Source organism: Chiloscyllium plagiosum, unplaced genomic scaffold, assembly GCF_037043375.1.
Source record: "Chiloscyllium plagiosum isolate Xiang-an unplaced genomic scaffold, Cpla_swu_hap1 HiC_scaffold_29, whole genome shotgun sequence".
Classification (NCBI taxonomy): Eukaryota; Metazoa; Chordata; class Chondrichthyes; order Orectolobiformes; family Hemiscylliidae; genus Chiloscyllium; species Chiloscyllium plagiosum.
This window is the reverse complement of record NW_028270167.1, coordinates 24,371,269-24,392,103: the sequence shown is the minus strand read 5'-3', so window position 1 is coordinate 24,392,103 and position 20,835 is coordinate 24,371,269. Positions and strand designations below refer to the sequence as shown.

Sequence of the window (20,835 nt, the reverse complement as noted above, 5' to 3'; positions counted from 1 at the left end):
ATCATATTGTGAAATTGTGCAATAAGATCCCTGAAATCAGCAGCATTCATCCCGTCATGATGTAGCAAAAGGTGACATCTTTCTTTCCTCTAGATATTTGATAATTGGGAATGAATTTCAGTCTTCATTCAACTAAATTACATGTGATAAAATGGAACTTATCTGCTTCGTCTCTTTGCAAACAGTACCAAATTGTTAATAACTACAATGTACAATTTTGGTTTGTTGGGATTATTTTAATTGGTCTATTTTAGGAGTGAGTCTTTTGGCAGGTTTATTTGGTGTGCAGCGCCTGGAAACATTCATTGCTTGATTATTACAATAAATTTTTAAGATTTCTATTTAGCCCAACTCCTCCTCCAGATGCAGAGCAACGAGTTTTTAGGAGTTGGCAACAACACTACAACACGAAGCTCCCTGCAGGAGGAGGGAGAATTATGGGGAGGTATGGAAGTAAGGAACATCATGGGGAGAGGGAAAAAATGACTTAGAAAGGAAGATTACAGGAGGACATGTGGGTTGGGGATGGAGATGACCTTAGGATGGATTTGATGGGGTAGGAATAATATTAGACAGATAAAATAATTAGAATTGATGTGAGGTGGAAAAGATTTATTAAGTTGGGAATTAATTAAGTACTTTTGCAACAATATTCTAACTGCACCACAAGTTATATGTAAGTCTCTGCTTGTTAAAAAGAGAACTGGTTCAGTTTTTGTTCGCCTTATTAACTGATTAACTGCTGGTGTCTTTTGCCTTCTCAGGTTGTTCCTCATGTGCTGGGTCCAGATGGACACATTACAGATAGTCTAAGAGTTCTGTTTATCCTTTTCAAACCAAATGGAATTTTTGGTTTGATTTTATCTGGAAAGTATGTGGTTGACAAGTTCCTGACAGGTTAGTGACCAGGATGAGGTGAGCTCTGATTTGTTACAGCAGGTACACAAACAATGCCTGGTGTTGGATTTGGATGAGTGTTGTAATCAAGGCCACATGGAAAATATATTAAAGTAGACCTTGGTAGCACAGTAGTGAATTTGCTCAAGTATTTCAAACTCGCCATTCTTTATTCACCTTTTATGAAACAGGAGGTACATATTAAATGAGACACTGATACAATGAAATGGTGTTTCACAGTTTAAAAAGTTTTCACCACTTGTTTCTTGGGTCTTTAAAGTCATGGGGTGACATGTCCTGTCTGGTGGTGTTCGGGGTGGTAGTGGTGATGGTACTGATTGGAGTTGAGAGATGCATGGGGCATATGGGGGAATAGGTCTGCAAAGGTTGGAGTTGGGGAGGGGTATTTACAAATACAGCATTAACCTGACCCAACCTATCACATACTTTTTGGTGGCCGCGGATATTTGAAATGTGGAGGACCAACCTGCTGTTTAGCCATTTGAATCCCTTAAGTAGCCCATTAATAGATGTTTAGGTGTCCATTAATAGATGTTTAGGTGTCTCATATATGCCCTCTTTGCTATGTTAACCACAGCAGAGTGAGATGATGCTGTGACATAAACAAGGCTATTTTGTCCTTAGGTTTTTGTTGAGAGAGGTCATAAAGGCAGAGGTGCCGAGGCGTGTAAAAATAGCCTAGTACAACAATGGCAGGGGAGTGGCCAGTTCTCCCAGTTCAGTTCTTATCTAGATTGATTTAGCTGTGGCAGTCAGAAAATGCTGGAGTCCAGGAAAGGTTGCAAACTTCAGGAGATGATTCCTGACTGACTCTCTCTCTGATATCTCTTTGGATGTTGTTCCCTCCTGCCTGTAAGAGTCTGTATTTGTATTTGCCTTTTTGCCAAGGGGTGTATTCATGGGATGTTACTGGATTGGAACTGTTCCTTAGTTAAGTTGCTGTATCAGGTTGGTTAAGTTTTCCAATAGTGAAGTTATTCCAAATTCAGTTTTCTTTTGTTCATGTTTCAACTGTAGTGTTTAAATAAATTTTGTTTTGCTTAAAGCCGAATAGTTTGATTAGCTGCATCACACCTGGAATATCCACTCACTTCTACTTTTGAAATAAGAAAAAGTTAGTATCAAGGCTACCTTCTTAATATATTTTTGAAGGGTTCTGGCCTCATCCACAACTGTCGAATTCCCATGCTACATAGGTAATTCACCAGTTTTTACAGATCAGACTGAGTTCAGGCATTTTGGGACTGAGACCCCTGTATCCATTAGAAGTATACAGCTGCAGAATATACTGTTATTTATTACCCAATCTCTCAAATGGCCTCTCGAATCCTTCCCCTTAAACTTTCACTACTGGCAGCATGACTCACTTACAGTTTGATTTCTCTAGCCCAAGTTTTTTGGGGGATACCTGCAAGCCAATTGCTGCTGTTGCTGCTGCTGCTTTAAGGTGAGACGTAATCCCCAGATGGGGTTGGAAGGATGAACCTCAGACTCTTAACTCCCATATGAAATGGTTATGGCATTGTCAGCAAGTAGAAACAGGGTTCCTCATTGACTTCAGTAAAATAAAGAATTATGGAAGCTGTAGACCTGAAGCACAGATAAACTGAAATTGCTGAAGAAACTCAGTAGCTCTGGCAGAAATGAAGAAGGGTCACTGGACTCAAAATATGAACTCTGTTTTCACTCCACAACTGCTGCCGGATGTGTTGAGTTTCCTCATTGATTCTCTTTAGGTAGTGAATCCCGCCTTCAAAAACATCTTGCCCCAAGCACCATTTATGGCATATAATGAGGCCATTCAGCACATGGAGTCCATGCTGGCTCATTGTGGGGCAGTCTAGTCAATCACTCCACCTCTTGACCCCATGGCCCTGCAAGTTTATTTCCTTCAAGGGCAGCACGTTCCAAATCATTACCACTCTCTGCATTAGAGAAAAAAAAAATTCTTCCTCACATTCATCCATGCAATTTTTGTCCAGAATCTTAGATCTGTGTCCCCTATTCTTTCTACCATCAGCTAACGGGATGGTTTTTCCTGTCTAACTTGTATAAGCTGTTGGTAAGCTAGTACACTTCTATCAAATCTCATGCAAAATTCTTTGTCCTAATAAGAACAATCCTTGCCTTTCCTAATTAACATTGTGACCAGGACACCCACAACCCCCCACAGAACCATCTGGTATATTTACACTACACTGGGGCCTTCATACCTTTCATGAATTGTGCTGACCAGAACAGGACACAAAACTCTAGCTATGGTCTTTCAGATCTTTGTAAAAGTTCAAGGATTAAGACAAGATTTCCTTATAAGTGGTACCTCTACCTATAAATTTTGCAAAAAGTGTGCAAACACACATTTTCTGTTGACCAACATCACTTGTTATAATTTGGGCATGATATTTATGTCAACTTTTAATTTTGGATATGTCTGCGTAATAAAGCCTAATGAAAATTTCTGACGTAACAGGTCATTTTGATACTGTGGTTGCTTTTTGAAAATGTATCTCAACTAGAACAATGCCATAGGATGTCTACCAGGGAACCTAAATCAGCTTCATGGTAACTTATATTTTTAAGTAGTCCAAATTAGATTTGTCAATGAGTAAAGTGATCTTTTGGTGCAGAAAGCTATTGAGAAGGCAAAAGGCTCAGATTTTCAGATCATCTTTATGTGAGTTGCTGTCACCATTAAAGTAAGATCATAGAAATGGGAGTAGGCCATTCAGCCCCACAAGCCTGTTCCATTGAGATCATGGCTGATTTGTGGCCTAACTCCATATACCTGCCTTTGCCCCATATCCCTTAATACGTTTGCTCATCCCACCTGAATATTGCAGGTTTAGATTGAAATGTTACATTATGCAGTATATAGAATGGGAATCCAGTGCATACTTACCAGCAGGGTTTGGTTAAAATCAAGACTTTTAGCATTTATTATACTGACATTAATTTTCAAGTGTTATCTTCATTTTTCTCTGTACAGAGTCTGAATGGCCTGATATGTTTCAAAACCCACATTTCAAAACAAAAAGAAGCTATTTGCAAAGGCCTGTTAGTGCTGCTATGAATGGAGTGATTCCCAAAATTCCAAACCCCATTGTCTGTCTGAGGCCAAACGATTTAATCCTCTTCAAACTCAGTGTTCATCAAAGCAGTGAGTATCAATTTCCTGTGATGGGAAGGTTTATTTCAAACTGTGTGTGTTGCCCAACTACTCTGCTTAATTTGTCCCATTTTTTTCTTCAACATCTCTTCAGCTTTGGTCAAATCCCATACTTGGGACAACTATGTCAGGTGCCATGATTTGCAATGTGGGTGACCATAGTATTCTAACCGTCATGGTTTTTGATAATGGCCCAATATTTTGATGGTGTTCTCACAACCTCTACTGTTCATCTTAAACTGTACGGTATCTCACTTTTACTGTGCTGCCCTCAATTTTACCTGGTACTGCTTGATGTTCAAGTTTCTCTTTCTGAAATGCCTAATGAATTGTAGTTGTTTGCTCGCTATCCTCAAACATTTCTCATGAATTGCAAATGTTATCCAGCCTATCATCATTGTCCAACTCATATACCTCCTTTTTGTTGCCTTTAATTTATCTTCATTTGTCTTTTTTTATATTCCAACTGTCACATCCATAAACCCATGTTGACCAGATGGCTTATCCTTAACATTTAATTGAGAACCCAAGATAAGAGTTGTTTCAGAATGAAGCACTTTACCTGTACAACTTCCAGACTTTGCCTCATTGAAATCTGGGATCCAAAGTTATATTTTCATTCCTCGTTTTCTTTTATCTTCCAGTACTGGAAAAAGCAATCTAATATTGGGGAAAAGGACCAAGAACATGAGAAGTCTGGTGGGCAGTGTCAGTCAGTTTTCACTCTTCACCAGCATTGATTAAAGAATCAACTGTGCTCTTAGAGTGAAGGATGTTTCTAGCTGGTAGCTACAACAGCTGGTATTATTGTCACTGGTGTTTGAAGTGATTGGTTAATTTAAAATGCTAGTGTAGGGAGCTGAGAAGCATATGTAACAGCAAAAAGCTGGAACCATCCAGCGCAACAGAAACATACTGCAGATGCTCGAAGTCTGAAATTAAAATAGAAAGCATTGGAAACACTCAGCAGATCAGGCAGCATCTGCGGAGTGAGAAACAATTAATTTTTCAGGTTAATGACCTTCCATCAGAATGCCAGTGTTGGATTGGGTGACAACTTTGCAAAAAGCTTCTATTCAATCTGTAAACATAGCCCTCAATTCTCCACTGAGGAACAGGGCATCATCTTTCAATTAGGCGCTTTACAGTCTTGAGCATTGAGTGCAATGATTGTTTCTGTCACCTCACGTTTGTTACGACACGGGGTAAACCCTTCTGTTAATTAAACCAAACACACAGAAAAGCTCACTTCGTCCCGTAATCCATTAAAGTATGCATGACAGAGAACTACCCAAATTCCACGATTTAAAGAAAAAAATAACAGTTTTATTCTTTAACTCTAAAATGAATATTAAACAACAACTATTTACAACTCTAAGCTTCCTTTCTCTTTGTTATCCATCTCCTAGTCTATAATAATATACTGATCCAATAAAGGTTCTATTAAATTTACAGCAACTCAGTTTTCAAAACCAGACATCAGCTGTCGTTTGGTGTCGATCTTCCTCTATTTAGAGATCTACCTGGGTTGTCTTTGGTCTTCTGCTGCAAAGCCATTTCAGACGAGAAAAGATGCCTTTGACAGAGAGTGTGGTGAATAGCAGTGTTTCAAATAGTAGATGGTGTTCCTTCTGACTAACTGCCTGCTTTTTATTCCCAAATATTGGATCATCTCATTGGTTCCATGTTGTCAAAATAGAAAAATTGAAATTCAATTGGGCTTTAGTATCTTGAACACAATTTAAACTGGTTAAATTCCAACTGCTGTGAAAACAACCAGTACCTAGGTTACAGCCAAAATGTTACATCCTTCAATTTTTCAGCACACTCTGTTACATGACAAGTGCTTGCTAGCTTACACTCTCTTAAAGGTACAGGCATGCATTCAACTTCATAACACCCTTTTTTTTTCACTTTTTAAAGATAGAATCCTTATAGTGTAGAACAGGCCAATCAGCCCAACAAGTCCACACTGACTCTCTGAAGAGCATCCCACACAGATCCACCCCTCTACTCTTTTCTTGTAACCTGAAGTTCCCATGGCTATCACACCTAACCTGAAGTTCCCATGGCTATCACACCTAACCTGAACACTGAGTAATTTAGCATGGCCAATCCACCTAACGTGCACATCTTTGGACTGTAGGGGGAAACTGGAACAACTGGTGGAAACCCACGCAGTCACAGGGAGAACATGCAAACTCCACACAGACAGTTGGCCAAGGGTAGAATTGAACCCGGGTCCCTGGGGCTGTGAGGCAGCAGTGCTAACCACTGAACCACCGTCCATCCATCTTTGTTTTTTCTTATATTCTTGCTTCCTGTCCTAGAAATATCTTTTATTTGCCTCTTTTCTTGCTCCGTCGCCATTCTCTTTCGGCCATTTCAGCCTAACTCTTTTGTCATTCAACTCTTCTATCTTTCTCCATTTTTTTTTTGTCCTTGCCCCACAGACCCTTATCCCAAACCTAATTCATGTCTAACTTTTTGGATGAAAAATCAGCAGTCTGAAACGTAGCTCTTTTTCTCACTACAGAAGCTGCCAGACTTGTGGAATATTTCCAGCATTTTCTGTTAACCTGGTACAATCCTTTGCTGTGGGATACACAGAGGTGGACAGAATATAGAGCTTTAAAACCAGTTTAGATACAAATTAAAGTGTCAGTGGACTGAAATATTAACAGGATGCAATGCATGGTGGAATAAAAATCACAAAAGTTTGCAAATGCTTTTGCATCTTTCAAATAGTAATGAATCATAGACTGATACAATTTGGTGAGGAGGTGTGATTTGGCTTCCTTCTTTCTATCCGTCTTAGTTGGCTACAACAAAGATTTGATGATCTTTTGAATGTGCAGCTATTCCTCACTGCAACTAAAATATAGTTCACTCATTCAACAGAAGCAATTAAAGAGCAAACAACAAGGGGTTTTTTTGAATGAAAGGAAAACAAAATTTATTTGCTATCCCTGCAAAAAATCTAAAAATGCAACAACAATCTCACACACATGTGCACACATGCGCAAGCAGACAGGTAAAAAGTCTTAAAAGCATTTTTTTCCAATGTAAAAAAAAGATAAAATGATATGCAGTTTAAAGTCCTGAGGATGTTCTTCAAGTATTAGTTTTTAATCTAACCACAATTATTTAGGAATATTCTGGGATTATTGGAAGATGTGAATGTTGCAGATATCTCCAAGTTCTCAGTGATGGGATGTTTCTTCTTGTTTGTGTTTTGTCTTTGATCGTCCTGAGAGAAAGCAGGGAGACAAAGATAGACACTTCTTCAATTCCAATAGAAATCCTTCTCACCACTGCTCTGTCAATAAAAGAGCTCTCAGAAATACTGCTGGTTTGTGCACTGCACTGTTTTCAAGGTTTTAAATCATAGCTAACTCTCTTTATCTCCAACACATGAACCTTCCATAAAGGTGTACATAAAAAAGGAGGTACAGCTCTGGTCAACTGATTTCATTCTGTTTGATGGCATGTTAACTTCAGTTTAGACTGGTGCTTGTTTATTCATGATTTCATGAAGCTTGGCTTAGTGATCAGATGATCACTACAGCCATTTTAATTCAGTGTACTTTTCCTTTTTGGAGCCATTTTCGTTCATGAAATGTAGGATATCATATCAAATGATGGAAGTTGAAAATTGAAGTCCATGTTTTGCCACTGTCATGCCAAGATGACTTCAGGACATAGCACCTACTATTTTAATTGCCTGCTAATATTTTATTATAGCTGATGAGTCCAAATTGCTGATATCCTAATTTAAGAAACAAAATTGATCAAAATGATGTCTATTGTCTATTGTCTATGGCAGAATCCAAATAATGGATCTTTGAAGTATTGGCATTACTCTGCCAATATTGTTAAAACCAATTTTTTGTGGAATTACTTACCAATGAAAACTTTGAAATCTATGACATCTCTTGTACAGTGCTTTTGAAATGGGTTAATACCTTGTTTTAAATAAAGGGTGGTGTAATGTCAAGACAGCTTTATCAGATTTTAGTTTTGCTGAAGTAATCATTTCAAAGCTTGTGTATTCTCACTGGGTACTTTGTTTCTGAGAAGTTCAATAAAGAGCTCTATATTTTAAAAAGTTGCTTTTTTTTTATTTTCTTCAATAGATCGCAGTTTAAGTCACTACCCCGTCTATCAGAAAGACCATCTTTTCAACACAAATTCAGACTGGGACTTTGGGCCCTTCAGGAAGTTGGATCATTTCATTAAGGAAACCAATTTCAACTTTTCCAGGTAAAGCTCTGGCTTCACATTTTTGCCCTTAACTGGCAGATAAAATATTAGGAAAGTTCCATTTACCGTCAAATAACTGATGCTTTTCATGAAGAATGGCTCCTTGATTTTAATTTAATTGCAAAAGTTCAATTATTAATTCTAAATAGGCACAATCTCAAGTTTGATCATTTTGTCCACCTTGTCTTCATCCAGTTTATCATCAGGTGCACAAGTCATATGTGTTCTTTTACATTTCATTAACCCATATACATAGGCGTGAATTTTTCAAGGAAGTATTGACTTTGTGCACAGACTGAAACGTTACAGGCAATCCCATTTTAGCAACTATTAGGAGCCCCAACACCATTTTTTTCTGTAGCAATCAGACAATTATCTGCCTGCCATCAGAATGTCATCCCTTTTAGAACTGAGATCCTGCCTCCAGGGCAACTGACCATTCAAAGGATCAGAAGCTCCTTTGTCACAACAGCACCATTGGGAGAGGTGATTATTGCTGGGATTATGCTCAACCAGAAGACTCATGATGAATAAACCTTGAAACCAAAGTAGGTGATGTCAGGGTCCCTGGGACAAAGTAAATTGAGCAGGATAGGACATGTGGTAGCGGTTGGCAAGCGAGGAACCACATAGGGCTTTCTGAGTTAGAAGATAGCCACATTCTCTCCCTCTCCCACAGACACACACGCACACAACTTTTCAAACCTCTCTCTGACACTGACCCACATATTCTCCTTCATGTACATTCTCATTCCCTCATAAACACATTTTCTGACACAAGCACATATTCAAACTCTATTATTCGCACTGATTTCCTTCTGCACATGCTTTTTTAGAGAAAGTTATACATATGAAGCACTTTTCAATGATCTCAGGACACCCTGAAGCAACTTGTGGCCAAAGAATTAAACATGAAATTTGGCAGCTAAATAACATACAGGAGCCCATAAAGAGTCATGTGATTACAAATATATATACAACATATATATATGTTGTTTGAGAGATATTCATTGGACAGTATGTTTGGGCTGAATCCCCCCTTTAGAAGAGTGTTACGCAATCTCTTACGTCCACTCGAGACGGTGGATAGGTTATCGATTTAATATCTCATCCTAATCTCCAAGAATGCAGACTAAATTATTGAGCTCAGAGACTGGATTGGGTTTGATTTCTGACTTTGATGTGAGTGAGTTACCAAGTGAGTTACAGCTGACAGTTACACACACCCATGTGCGGATGTGACTATAATCCAGATTGTAGCTCTGGAAGAAACCAGACCGAGAATCTACGTCACCAGGAACCTACCGTGTATTATTTCTGCAGATTGTTCAATGACACAATGTATAATACTGATTCTCTCTGTTTTAACTTAGATTTGCTCATGTTTTCATGGAACCTGGGAAATATGTATTTTATGATAACGCTGAACCTGAACGAGCCTTAATAGTGAGTGTCAATAAATTTGGAGAGTGTGACAATGTACCTTCACTGGTTCAACCATCCTCTCCAATCCACCTGGTACAACATGGAATTCTAAAACAACAAGATCTCAATCTGGCACCTGATTGGGCTCTGATCATAGGTAAATAAAGAATTCTGTTATAATTGTGATTTTAAAAAAAAGATACATTAAGGTTTCTCATACATTATCTCAAGCATAAATGTAAGGACACAAGTATTTGTTACATTGAGGGAGTTACATTTCTTTTAGCTATTCATAGGTAAGTTTGTGAAATAAGAAATGTAACAAGTCATTGAAGAATTGATATTATCGCTAGGTATTTTTCAACCACAATTGCAATCTGAAATATAGTTCAAAAATCCCATTTTGATTTCTGAATGAAATCAGATGAAGTCATCTACACTGACTCCAAATTGATTGGCCTGGCAGAGTTTGAGTGCAGAAAGGAAAAGATAAATCCTCTTCATCAATAAACAATACAGTATTAGATTTGTCAGTTCTCAAACTACTTTGTCTACAGACCACATGGATTAGGTAAAAGACTTCACACACCACCTATCCATCCAATTGTACCTGCTTTCGCTTGTTTCTACTAAACCTCATCGCAGTTAATGGTAACTTATGGTTAGCCCCATAAATATATTGCGACTTTTATTCAAAGTGCAATAAATTTAAATGCATTTTTAAAAAATATCGCAAGTATTAATTCAAGCTAGAAAAAATAGTACAGACATTTCCATACAGAATTATTTAAAATATTCTGCAACAACATCACAATCTTTTTCTGTGAAAGTGATATTTACATCTATAAGCATGCAAACAAAATCAATAATAAAGCATATCTTGCTAATAAAACTATATTGGGTGTGCCAACTCATGCCTTGCAAGCAGGAGCCAGTCTGGTCATGTAACCTCATGAAAGTGGTGAGAATGAAAGTTCTGGCCTGCTGTCTCACATAGCCTGATCTGAGCACATGTTGGTCCAGTCATTGGCCAGAGGATACCATACTTTGAGAACTATTGTATTAGATATTAATTTGTGATTAACTTCTTCCACCGAGCACAATTTCCCATTCCCTGTATATCAATAATACCTGATCCCTGACACAAAACAATTTACTCAAAGTTGATCTGGAGTCTGAAGTCTACACTCTCTCATGAACCTGAGAAATTTACCACCAGCTGCAACTGCCTAAATTTCCACTAACCTTTAAAGGAACAGGTCAGGTAGGATAGAGTTGAAAAGTGTGGTGCTGGAAAAACACAGCAGGTGAGGCAGGATATTCAACATCACCACCATGTCCCAGAACCTCGACCAATCATGAATAATGAGGGCCAGGAGGATATGTAAAACCTTTAGCACATATCTGAATTTTTGGGCTGACTGTAAAAGAGCTTTAAAAAGCCAGTCACCCAGTGATAGTTGCTTCTGTTGACCTTGGAAAGTAAAAATTAAAATTTATATCGTGCTTACAAGGTATACCAAGAAGCTGTTAGCTTTGTTTGATGAAAAACATGCTTAATATCTAATAAAGCTACTTACAACAGATAGACTGTTCTCTTAAAGAGAGAAGCTACTAAGTGCACACCTGCCTCCATTTAACACAGCAGTAATATATTGTATTGAAATGTGCAATAATACAGTAATCTTCTGACCTAACATAAATAATATTATAGGTTAGATGCTCAGATTTTTAAGAAATATAGTTGTAAATCAATCATGTTTTCCATAACAATTTGAAATTGGAGTGAGTTCACTTGTATATTTTTCCTTCAGGTACACTGTGTTTCCTTGCTCTGATTACTGTACTGTTTACAATGTCTGCTATGGTGATGACACCTATTCAGTCAGTATTAAATCCCATGCAAAAGTGGAAGCCAAAATGGCGCAGTTTGGGGGAACCTTATATGCCACCTGAGTATATCATACTAAAGGACAGGTAAGGAAATAAATCATGAATGTTTAATAAAAAAAAAGATTTGTTTGCCACAAATAAAACCTCAGAATTCAGATGTTGGTTATAAACTCCATGCAACGATTGCTCCTTAACTTTCTTTGTAAAGTGGTGCTCTGGTGCTGAATTTTTTAGATCTCAATTGCACGGAGGCAGGTTGGTATAGTATGTCACCTTCTATAATGGTGGACTGGCTGATGATCCTTTTTATTTTTATTTAAAATTTTAGAACTTACGAAGATGATGCCTTCATCTTGGCTGCGTTCTTTCCCTCCTGAAGAGGCAAACTGGTCAACCTTAAAAACTGGAGGGTTCCTTTTAGTCCTCCAGCTTTGAGTCCTGACCTGTCATCCTCAATTGAATGACAAGACCACTCTGTGGCCATGAATTTGGCCAATTCAAGGAAAATCACAATGGGGGCAGTGTTCCTGGACAGCGTATGCTTCTGATCCCGCTTGACAATTTAGAGAGACGTGTTCCCAAACCTGCAGAGTAAATCCTGCCTGTAGTTGTTACTTTTGTTTAAAAGAAGGAAATTTGGAGATATCGATGAAATATTCAAACTTGTTTTAGACATTGACAGAGATGCCCCCATTGTGGAAACTTTAAAGTAGCTTGTTTGCCTTTGCTAAAGAGTGGTGCTGTTGTGCAGCAGACATTGAATTCCAATGTATTGTGTCTTTGAGTGGTACAAAGGGGCTTTTGCCTGCACCTCACACTCCATTTTCCACAAAGAGAGACGGTACACAGAGGCAAAATCTCCTGAAAAGAGAAGGGAAATCAACAAGTAAGTAACCATGAGACAATGTCTAGTCAGTTGCAGAAGGCATTGTTAGAGGCCTTCAATCACATCACTTGTCAATTATCTAGACCAGCTCATGTAGGAGCTACAAAAGAAATGGCTGAAATGCAATTGCACAAATTCAGATGATGAGTTAATGTGTAGTTTATAGGTTTGATAATGATTCTGTTTATATCCTTGATTGAGAATAATGAATAAAGTTGTAACATTTTTCCCTAGTTTGGGTTTATATGAAACTCTTAGACCTCGAATTGCTGGAGAAGGAGCAGAAGCAGAAGAGGAGTCGACCCTAATAGTAGGTATGGAATGATTTCCCTTCTCCTCCACACCTTTGCTCCTGAGTTAGCACATTGTCTCAAAAATATTTACTCTTCTGGCCTTGTACCATTGCAATACTTTATTAAATGCACTATAAAGCTAGATTAACTTTTCTCATTTTATAGAAATAGTTTTATGAAACTGAATTTCTTCTAATAGCAACATCTAAGTTCAGCATTCGGTTCAAACCCTATCTATGGGCTTGAACATATTACCACAACTGAACTTCAGTCCAGTACTGAAGAAATGCTACATACAAGAATTAAAAATCACACAACACCAGGTTATAGTCCAACAGGTTTAATTGGAAGCACACTAGCTTTCAGAGCGACGCTCCTTCATCAGGTGATAGTGGAGGGCTCAATCCTAACACACAGAATTTATAGCAAAAATTTACAGTGTGATGTAACTGAGATTATACATTGAAAAATTGATTGTCTGTTAAGCCTTTCATCTGTTAGGATACAATGATAGTTTCACTTCTTTCATGTGTAAATCACAAAACCTTTTTTTAAAAAAGTTGCATTCTCGGGTTAGCTGTTAACAATGGTGATAGCTAGACAATATGTTGAAGGTGTTGGCCACCATAGGGAGGGCTTCAACCGGGACCTTGGGTTCATGTCACATTATAGATGACCACCATTGCACTATACACACACACAGATACTCCTACACACTCACGCAGGCACTCCTATACACACATACACATGGACACACATACACACAGACACCCACACACGCCCTTACAGACACACACACTCCCACACTCTCACATGCACCCCCTCACAGACTTAAGACACTCTGCACTCACTACACACACACATACATTTTCTCACACTCACAACCCCCAATCCAGACTGACACACACACACACACAGACAGACAAAGACCCACATGCACACATATATTTTGTGGGGTGAATTTGTACTTGCAGGGTTACATTGTACTTTGCTCAAAAACTGCATGCATTCATGTAGAACTCTGAGCTCAAAAACTGCATGAATTTATGTAAAACTCCGTTATCTCACTTTTTAGATTAGAATCAATCTAAACATCATGGCATAGACAGAGAACATGGGGCCAATACCTTCAACATATTGTCCAGCTATTACCATTGTTAACAGCTAACCCGAGAATGCAATTTTTTAAAAAAAAGGTTTTGTGATTTACACATGAAAGAAGTGAAACTATCACTGTATTCTAACAGATGAAAGGCTTAACAGACAATCAATTTTTCAATGTATAATTTCAGTTACATCACACTGTAAATTTTTGCTATAAATTCTGTGTGTTAGGATTGAGCCCTCCACTATCACCTGATGAAGGAGCATTGCTCCGAAAGCAAGTATGCTTCCAATTAAACCTGTTGGACTATACCCTGGTATTGTGAGATTTTTAACTTTGTACACCCCAGTCCAACACCGGCATCTCCAAATCATATATACAAGAGGGTCAAGTATCAAATGAGACAGTAACTAAAAGTTCTACCTGTCTGTTCGTGTGGTTACTAAAGATGTTTGTATTTCAAAGATAAGCAACGTATTCTGCTGGTGTCCCAATACCATTCAACACTCAAATTAACATTGCCAATGTAGATAAACTGCCTATCATGTTTGTCTACAAATCAACTGTAACCACATTCCATTGACCGTGAAAACTTGAGGGCATCCTGAAATTACAATGTAAAATACAATATTTTTTTCCATATTTCTTCCCTCTTTGTATGCTCCAGTGCAATGTCACTGTTAAATTTTTGCCAAATTAAAAATATCAGGACTTAAAGCCAGTGTCCCCTTACAGTACCATTTAAGGAGTAGACACTTATATAGTATTAAAGAAACACTGAATTAGATAGTTAAACAAATGTTTGTTCATGTCTATGATCCTTTACACTCCTTTTATGTATTGCCAGGTAAAAGTCTAGCCGAGACCGAACTGGAGGATTTTAGTGTTCGTACTTTATATGATAAACTGGAGGATCAGAATCTTCACCTTGCTGCTCAACTAAATAAACACAAGAGTGATGTTCAGGCATTTTATCGACACATCAGCCAACAAACCCAGGAGTTAAAGGTTTGAAATGCCAAGGACTATATTAAGTGATCTAACTTGTAAAATAGATTGAAATATTATGCAATCTTCATTTGTTTAAAAATGAAATGCTATAGCATAACAATAAGTAACATTGTTTGAAAAAATATTCAATCTGAAGCAATACTGTCATGATACAAATTTGGGATTACAATAAGATAGCTAATGTTGGAATCTTAATGCTGTATTCTAAAAGTGCAGCTCTCACTGACAGCATTGGAACGTGGTGTCAGTCCTATATTTCTCAAATAGGACTAAAATAAGCCTTTGAGCATCAGTCTTTGTTCCAGCACTAGTTGGATTATAATTGATCTGTACATCAATCCTACTTTCCCTGTCTCTGATCCAGATTCCCTTCAAACACACACCAAACAAAACTCTGTTGATTTCTGTCTTAAAATTTTAAAGCATTTCAAAGCATTTAGTGCAGATGGTATCAAACTGTCTTTGGTGTGCAAAAGTGGTTTCTGATTTCACTCCTGAATAACTGTGAATAGTTTTAATCAGTGAAATTTGAGACGTTATAATCTCGCATTGATATTTTCTATTCAGAAAATACTGGAGTGTTTTAATTCTTGCAAGTGCCAAAACAAGGAAGGAAAATGGACCTTAGTAGAGGACCTGGAAACCATGAGCAGAGCACAAGCTGAAGCTCCAAGTACAATGACAAGAGATCGATTTGGCAACTGTACCACCATTAACTTCTGGGAGAGAAGCCCAGTAACACAGAGTAAGAAAGACTTCTGCTTCTTTTCAATCCTGGCATAAGTACAATGCGAAATACATTGGGTCAGGCAGCATCCAAGGAACAGGAGAATCGATGTTTCGGGCATAAGCCCTTCTTCAGGGCTTATGCCTGAAACGTCGATTCTCCTGTTCCTTGGATGCTGCCTGACCTGCTGTGCTTTTCCAGCAACACATTTTGAGCTCTGATCTCCAGCATCTGCAGCCCTCACTTTCTCGCGAAATACATTGGGCCAGTGAACTTGCAGCAAAGAAAAGGCACAAATATGACATAATTTCAATTTTCAGCATGAAAAATTGAGAATATTCTCGCTGAATTAATTTGCATTATGCTTAAATTTCCTTCAGCGCCAAGTCAGCAAAATGTCACTGAAACCCTCTGCAGCTGCTTTTATGCCTGTTCTGAACAATATGTTACTTTATATTTAAGATGTTAGGCACAGCTTTACCTAAAGTTAAATTCCTTGTTTTTAATGTCACTTCCTACATTTAAAGAAACAAAAATTATCTCTCAGAGCTTGGGGTAAAGTTTGACTTTCAAGAATCCAACTTGCAGAATGCATTGACTGGCCTCCTGTGCAGTATTAAGGAAACAGCATTTGCCTGAGCGATCTATGGAATTCAAACAGGAATCCTAATGCAGTGAGCCAGCTTGGCCTCAAGAATGTGAGCTTGCCAGAGTGCCAGCAGAAAAACATAAATAAATGCTGAAGCACAAATAGAAGGCTGAAATCAGCCTAATTTTTATTTTTGTTGGGCCTTGAAATGGACTGTTCTGTGTGCGTGTGTACACATGTGTGCGTTCCTTAAAATTGTGATCAAGGTGCTAGCTCCATCGTTAGGAGCCAGAGTTACATGCGCAAAAGACCATCAACTTGATTCAGACAGTCATTTGAGGCAGTCAGTAGTAAACCAATGTAAAGATATTCCCAGCCCAACATTGGGGTTCCTTGGACCCATACATTTACTGACTGATTTGATTAGACTTATAATTTTCACACATACCAAGTTACGGTGGAAAGTATTATTTTGCATGGTATTCAAGGAAATCATACCTTGGACAAGTGCATCAGAGTAATAGAACAGTATGCAGAATATAATGACACCACCATAGAGAATGTGCAGATAATATATAGGAGGTCCATTTAGAAGTCAACAGGAAAGATGCAGTTCTTGAATCTGTTGGTGTTTTCAAACTTTTATATCTTCTGCCTGATGGAAGAGGGTGGAAAAGAATATAACCCGTGTGGGCGGGGTCTTTAATTATGTTGGCTGCTTTCCTGAGGCAGCAGGAAGTATAAATGGAGTCAGTGGACGGAAGACTGGTTTGTGTGATGGATTAGGTTGCGTTCACAATTCTATGTAATTTCTTGCGGTCTTGGGCAGAATATTTGTCATAGAAAGCTGTGATGCATCCAGACAGAATACTTTCTATAATGAATCTATAAAAACTGATGGGTAATTGTGCGCATGCTGAGTTTCCTTAGCCTTCTGAGGAAGTAGAGGTGTTGGTGTGTTCTCTTTACTAGAGTTTTAGGAGCTTTCCAACAGAAAACCAAGCCAAACATTCTTTCCTGCAACCTATTTACAGATGTTTGTCTTTAGAATGAAATAAAATAAAAATTGAGATGCTTCACAGTTTTGTTTTTGACTATGATGTCTCCAGTGTGTAAAGTTAATAATTGGATGTCTCCAAACTTCAATTTTCAAACACATTGGAGACTTAAAGGCTATATGAAAAGTTCCTTATTCCTTGTGCTCTGATTAGTTACACTGATATTGATTTATTTTATAGCAGTTTTTACATTCCAATGAACACAAATATGACTTTTGGTACAAAGTGTTGATGGGAAGATCAGTATAAAGTTTTTATGTAACCTTGCTGGTTATGCCATTTCACGAAAGTCTGTCCCAAATTACATTTATCCCAAACCAATTTCCTACTATTCATGTGCATATAAGCAGCTCACAAACAGAACAAAAGCAACATTCTCATGTATGTTTTGTAACTGTTTATTTTGAAAGACTTCAGTGTCTCTTGTGGATTAATTCTATTAATCAGTTACATGCAGGATATGGCCTAATGGATAAGAATTTTTCTGTAATAAACAATTATAGATTCATCTGTAATTTGTTTGGGAAAACTGTGAAGGTAACCGTTTTCAACAATGGAAAGCTTACCCAATCACCATCAGCATCCTAGGTGTTTCCATTAACCAGAAATCAGACTAGATGTACCAAATAAATATGGGTGGCACGGTGGCACAGTGGTTAGCACTGCTGCCTCACAGCGCCAGAGATCCGGGTTCAATTCCCGCCTCAGGCGACTGACTGTGTGGAGTTTGCACGTTCTCCCCGTGTCTGCGTGGGTTTCTTCCGGGTGCTCCGGTTTCTTCCCACAGTCCAAAGATCTGCAGGTCAGGTGAATTGGCCATGCTAAATTGCCCGTAGTGTTAGGTAAGGGGTAAAATGTAGGGGCGGTGTGGACTTGTTGGGCCGAAGGGCCTGTTTCCACACTGTAAGTAATCTAATCTAATCTAAACTCACAGCATCTACCACCTAAAAGGACAAAGGCAGCAGATATATGGTGAAACCACTAGCTGCATTTTCTCCTCCAAGACACACATCATCCTGATTTGGAACTGTATCACCTTTCCTTCACCACGAATGGGAAGTCACTAACAACAGTGTTGGTGTACCTGCTGGTGGTAGTGGATTGCAGCAGTTCAGGAAGGCAGCTCATTACCACAAGGACATTTAGGACTGGGTGACAGATGCTCACCTTGCCCACATTAAGGAAATGATTTCAAAAATCATACATTGTGGCTATTAAGTTGATTTACATTCAGTCTCTATCCCAGACAAGATGAGTGCGCAGCATTTTCCTGTTAATCAAACTATTTTCTATGTAGTATTCTAAGATCATTTTGAAGATTCTTCTTGGTGAAGTATCCTATCTTCAGCCTTGCATTGAGCTAATGGCAGATTCAAACTTACTAACAAAATTCGAGGTTGACCTATTGGTCAAAAGTTGTGAAGCTGAATTCTGCCATCTTGACAATGTGAGGTATCTTTAAATGTGTAGAATCACTAAGTAAGGGCTCTTATGACACAATGGATGGTCCCTCCCTCTGGACCATAATGTCTGAGCATCTGCTCCTTGTGTACATTTAAAACTGAGAACATTAAATTCTTCATCGGGAGAGAATCAAGATTACTGGGAGAAGGCAGGAAAGTGGACGTGAAGATGATCCCACTAAATGGCAGAGCAGGCTTGAGGGACCAAATAGCCTATTCCTATTATTATTTCTCATGGTCAAAAATGATAGTTAACATTTGATCATCATGGAAATAATTGTTTGGTAGTTACTATACCATAATATGACATGATTATCTGATACTGAAAGAAAGGTGATTACAATCTAATAGAAACAGTATTAGCCATTGAAGACCTTTGGAAATGAAGAGAACAGTGTGAATAACAAGATATTTACTAGAGAAATGCCAATCCCTCGTATGCAATAAAACTGTACAACTCCATAGTAATCAACTTTATTGTGCAGTGTTGTTCACACCATAATGAACCGAAGGGTCTGTTTCCATGTTGTACGAATGTATGGCTATGATTATAAGTTATTTCAATTTTTTTTTCAAAATTATTTTTCTTATTTAGGAAACCAGTCTAGCCAGCATCTTGAGGAACTTTTCAATAAGCTAAATGTCTTGGTTCATAAAATCAATTCTGGACACATCACCATCTCCAAAGAAATGATTGCAAGAGCTCAAAGATTGTATATGTTTTCAGATGGAGTGACAGTATCAGCTCAAACCAACACAGAACAGGAGGTAAAAGTTAGATAAGGAGTGCAGTTTTGTATTGAATAAGAGTTCTATGGAGAAGTAGTTGTGCCCACTCACTTAACGTTTCGGAAATTTTTCATGTAAATTCCCAATAAATCAACACAAAAGGTAGCAATAGTTCACAGTATAAGCCACACTCTGTCATGGAGCACAAGAAAACAGCAGAGTCGTGCATCATGATGAATGTAATAGTTGAACATTTTAAAACTTGCAGCACGTAATGTAAGAAAAAGAAATCACATACAATGGGACAACTATCAAAATTATCATCTACTCTTCTCCAGTAGTGAAGGACAGGCACCTCAAATAATGCTAAATAATTATCCTTTTCTGCACGAGAATCTCATTTTAGCCAAGACACCTAAAGTAAATTTCATTCTGTAGGAAACAAATCCTGTTGAACAATTTGCCGTCGACAGTGCAGAAGTTTCAGGCAATATGGAGAAGCTGGGAACAATCTTGCCTCCAGTGAAAGGTGAGTCTGAAATCAGTGTTCACTGTTATTGAAGAGTAAATCATACAGCAACATCGGATGCCTGCATGTAATCAATTCAATTCAGAAAGCAAAATGTCACAGTCAGAATTGCCCAAGCTTTCCTATCATATTCGTATTTCATGAAGAACCTAAGCATTTCTTCAGGTTTAGATTATGATTAAAATTGTTCTTTGTAGTTTCATTGTGTTTATTCTGAAAGCTAGTGGAATTCCTTTCTCTTCACAAAAGCATCTGGTCACTCGATATCCAACAGGTGACCATCAGTTACTGCTTGGGTAATGTCTTATAGGGAGTGCCCATTAGGGTCATCGTGGCCAAACTCAGCCTTGCTTCAGCCTCATGTTCTCACATAAATGCACCTAGAGCTGGGCAGCGTGTGTCAGTCATGTGTCCAAATCTTGCTTTCTCCTTAGATCTGAAGCTCTGAAGTGAACTGCAGTGTACTTACTGCCAGCCCAGCAGGGGTTAATGGTTGAGACCAAGCTTAAACTCTTCTTAATCCTTGCTGAATCCTTTACCAACTGAGCCATTGCAGAAGCTTTATGTTAGTTTTTGAATAAGTTTGCTGATTTATTGGAGGCGCATATATTTTGCAAAATTAATTTCCAGGTTGTTGGTGTCATCAAAGAAGAATGTTTATTGGTGACCCCTCATGATCCTGAGGGCATGAAATATAAATACTCATGCCCAACTGCAGTAACTTGGTGAAGTTGTTCATGTATATTATGTAACCATCACACTTCTGGTGAGGCTACGGTA

The 20,835-nt window shown here is 38.2% G+C and overlaps 1 protein-coding gene and 1 long non-coding RNA gene across 2 annotated transcripts in view; both read left to right on the top strand.

The window, feature by feature from the left end:
• The first annotated feature begins 763 nt into the window (after nt 1-763).
• LOC148142271 (uncharacterized) lies at nt 764-8,347 on the top strand. The gene is made up of 3 exons (XR_015752001.1): nt 764-897; nt 3,905-4,075; nt 8,221-8,347. It is a non-coding gene; the product is annotated as an uncharacterized LOC148142271 (long non-coding RNA).
• Nucleotides 8,348-15,550: 7,203 nt separating this feature from the next.
• The window catches only part of LOC122540693 (uncharacterized), a 35,875-nt gene continuing 30,590 nt past the window's right edge, over nt 15,551-20,835 (top strand). Inside the window, 3 exon segments of the mRNA XM_043676798.2 lie at nt 15,551-15,705; nt 19,393-19,565; nt 19,965-20,055. Coding sequence (XP_043532733.2) covers nt 15,606-15,705; nt 19,393-19,565; nt 19,965-20,055 — 364 coding nt within the window. The 5' untranslated portion in view covers nt 15,551-15,605.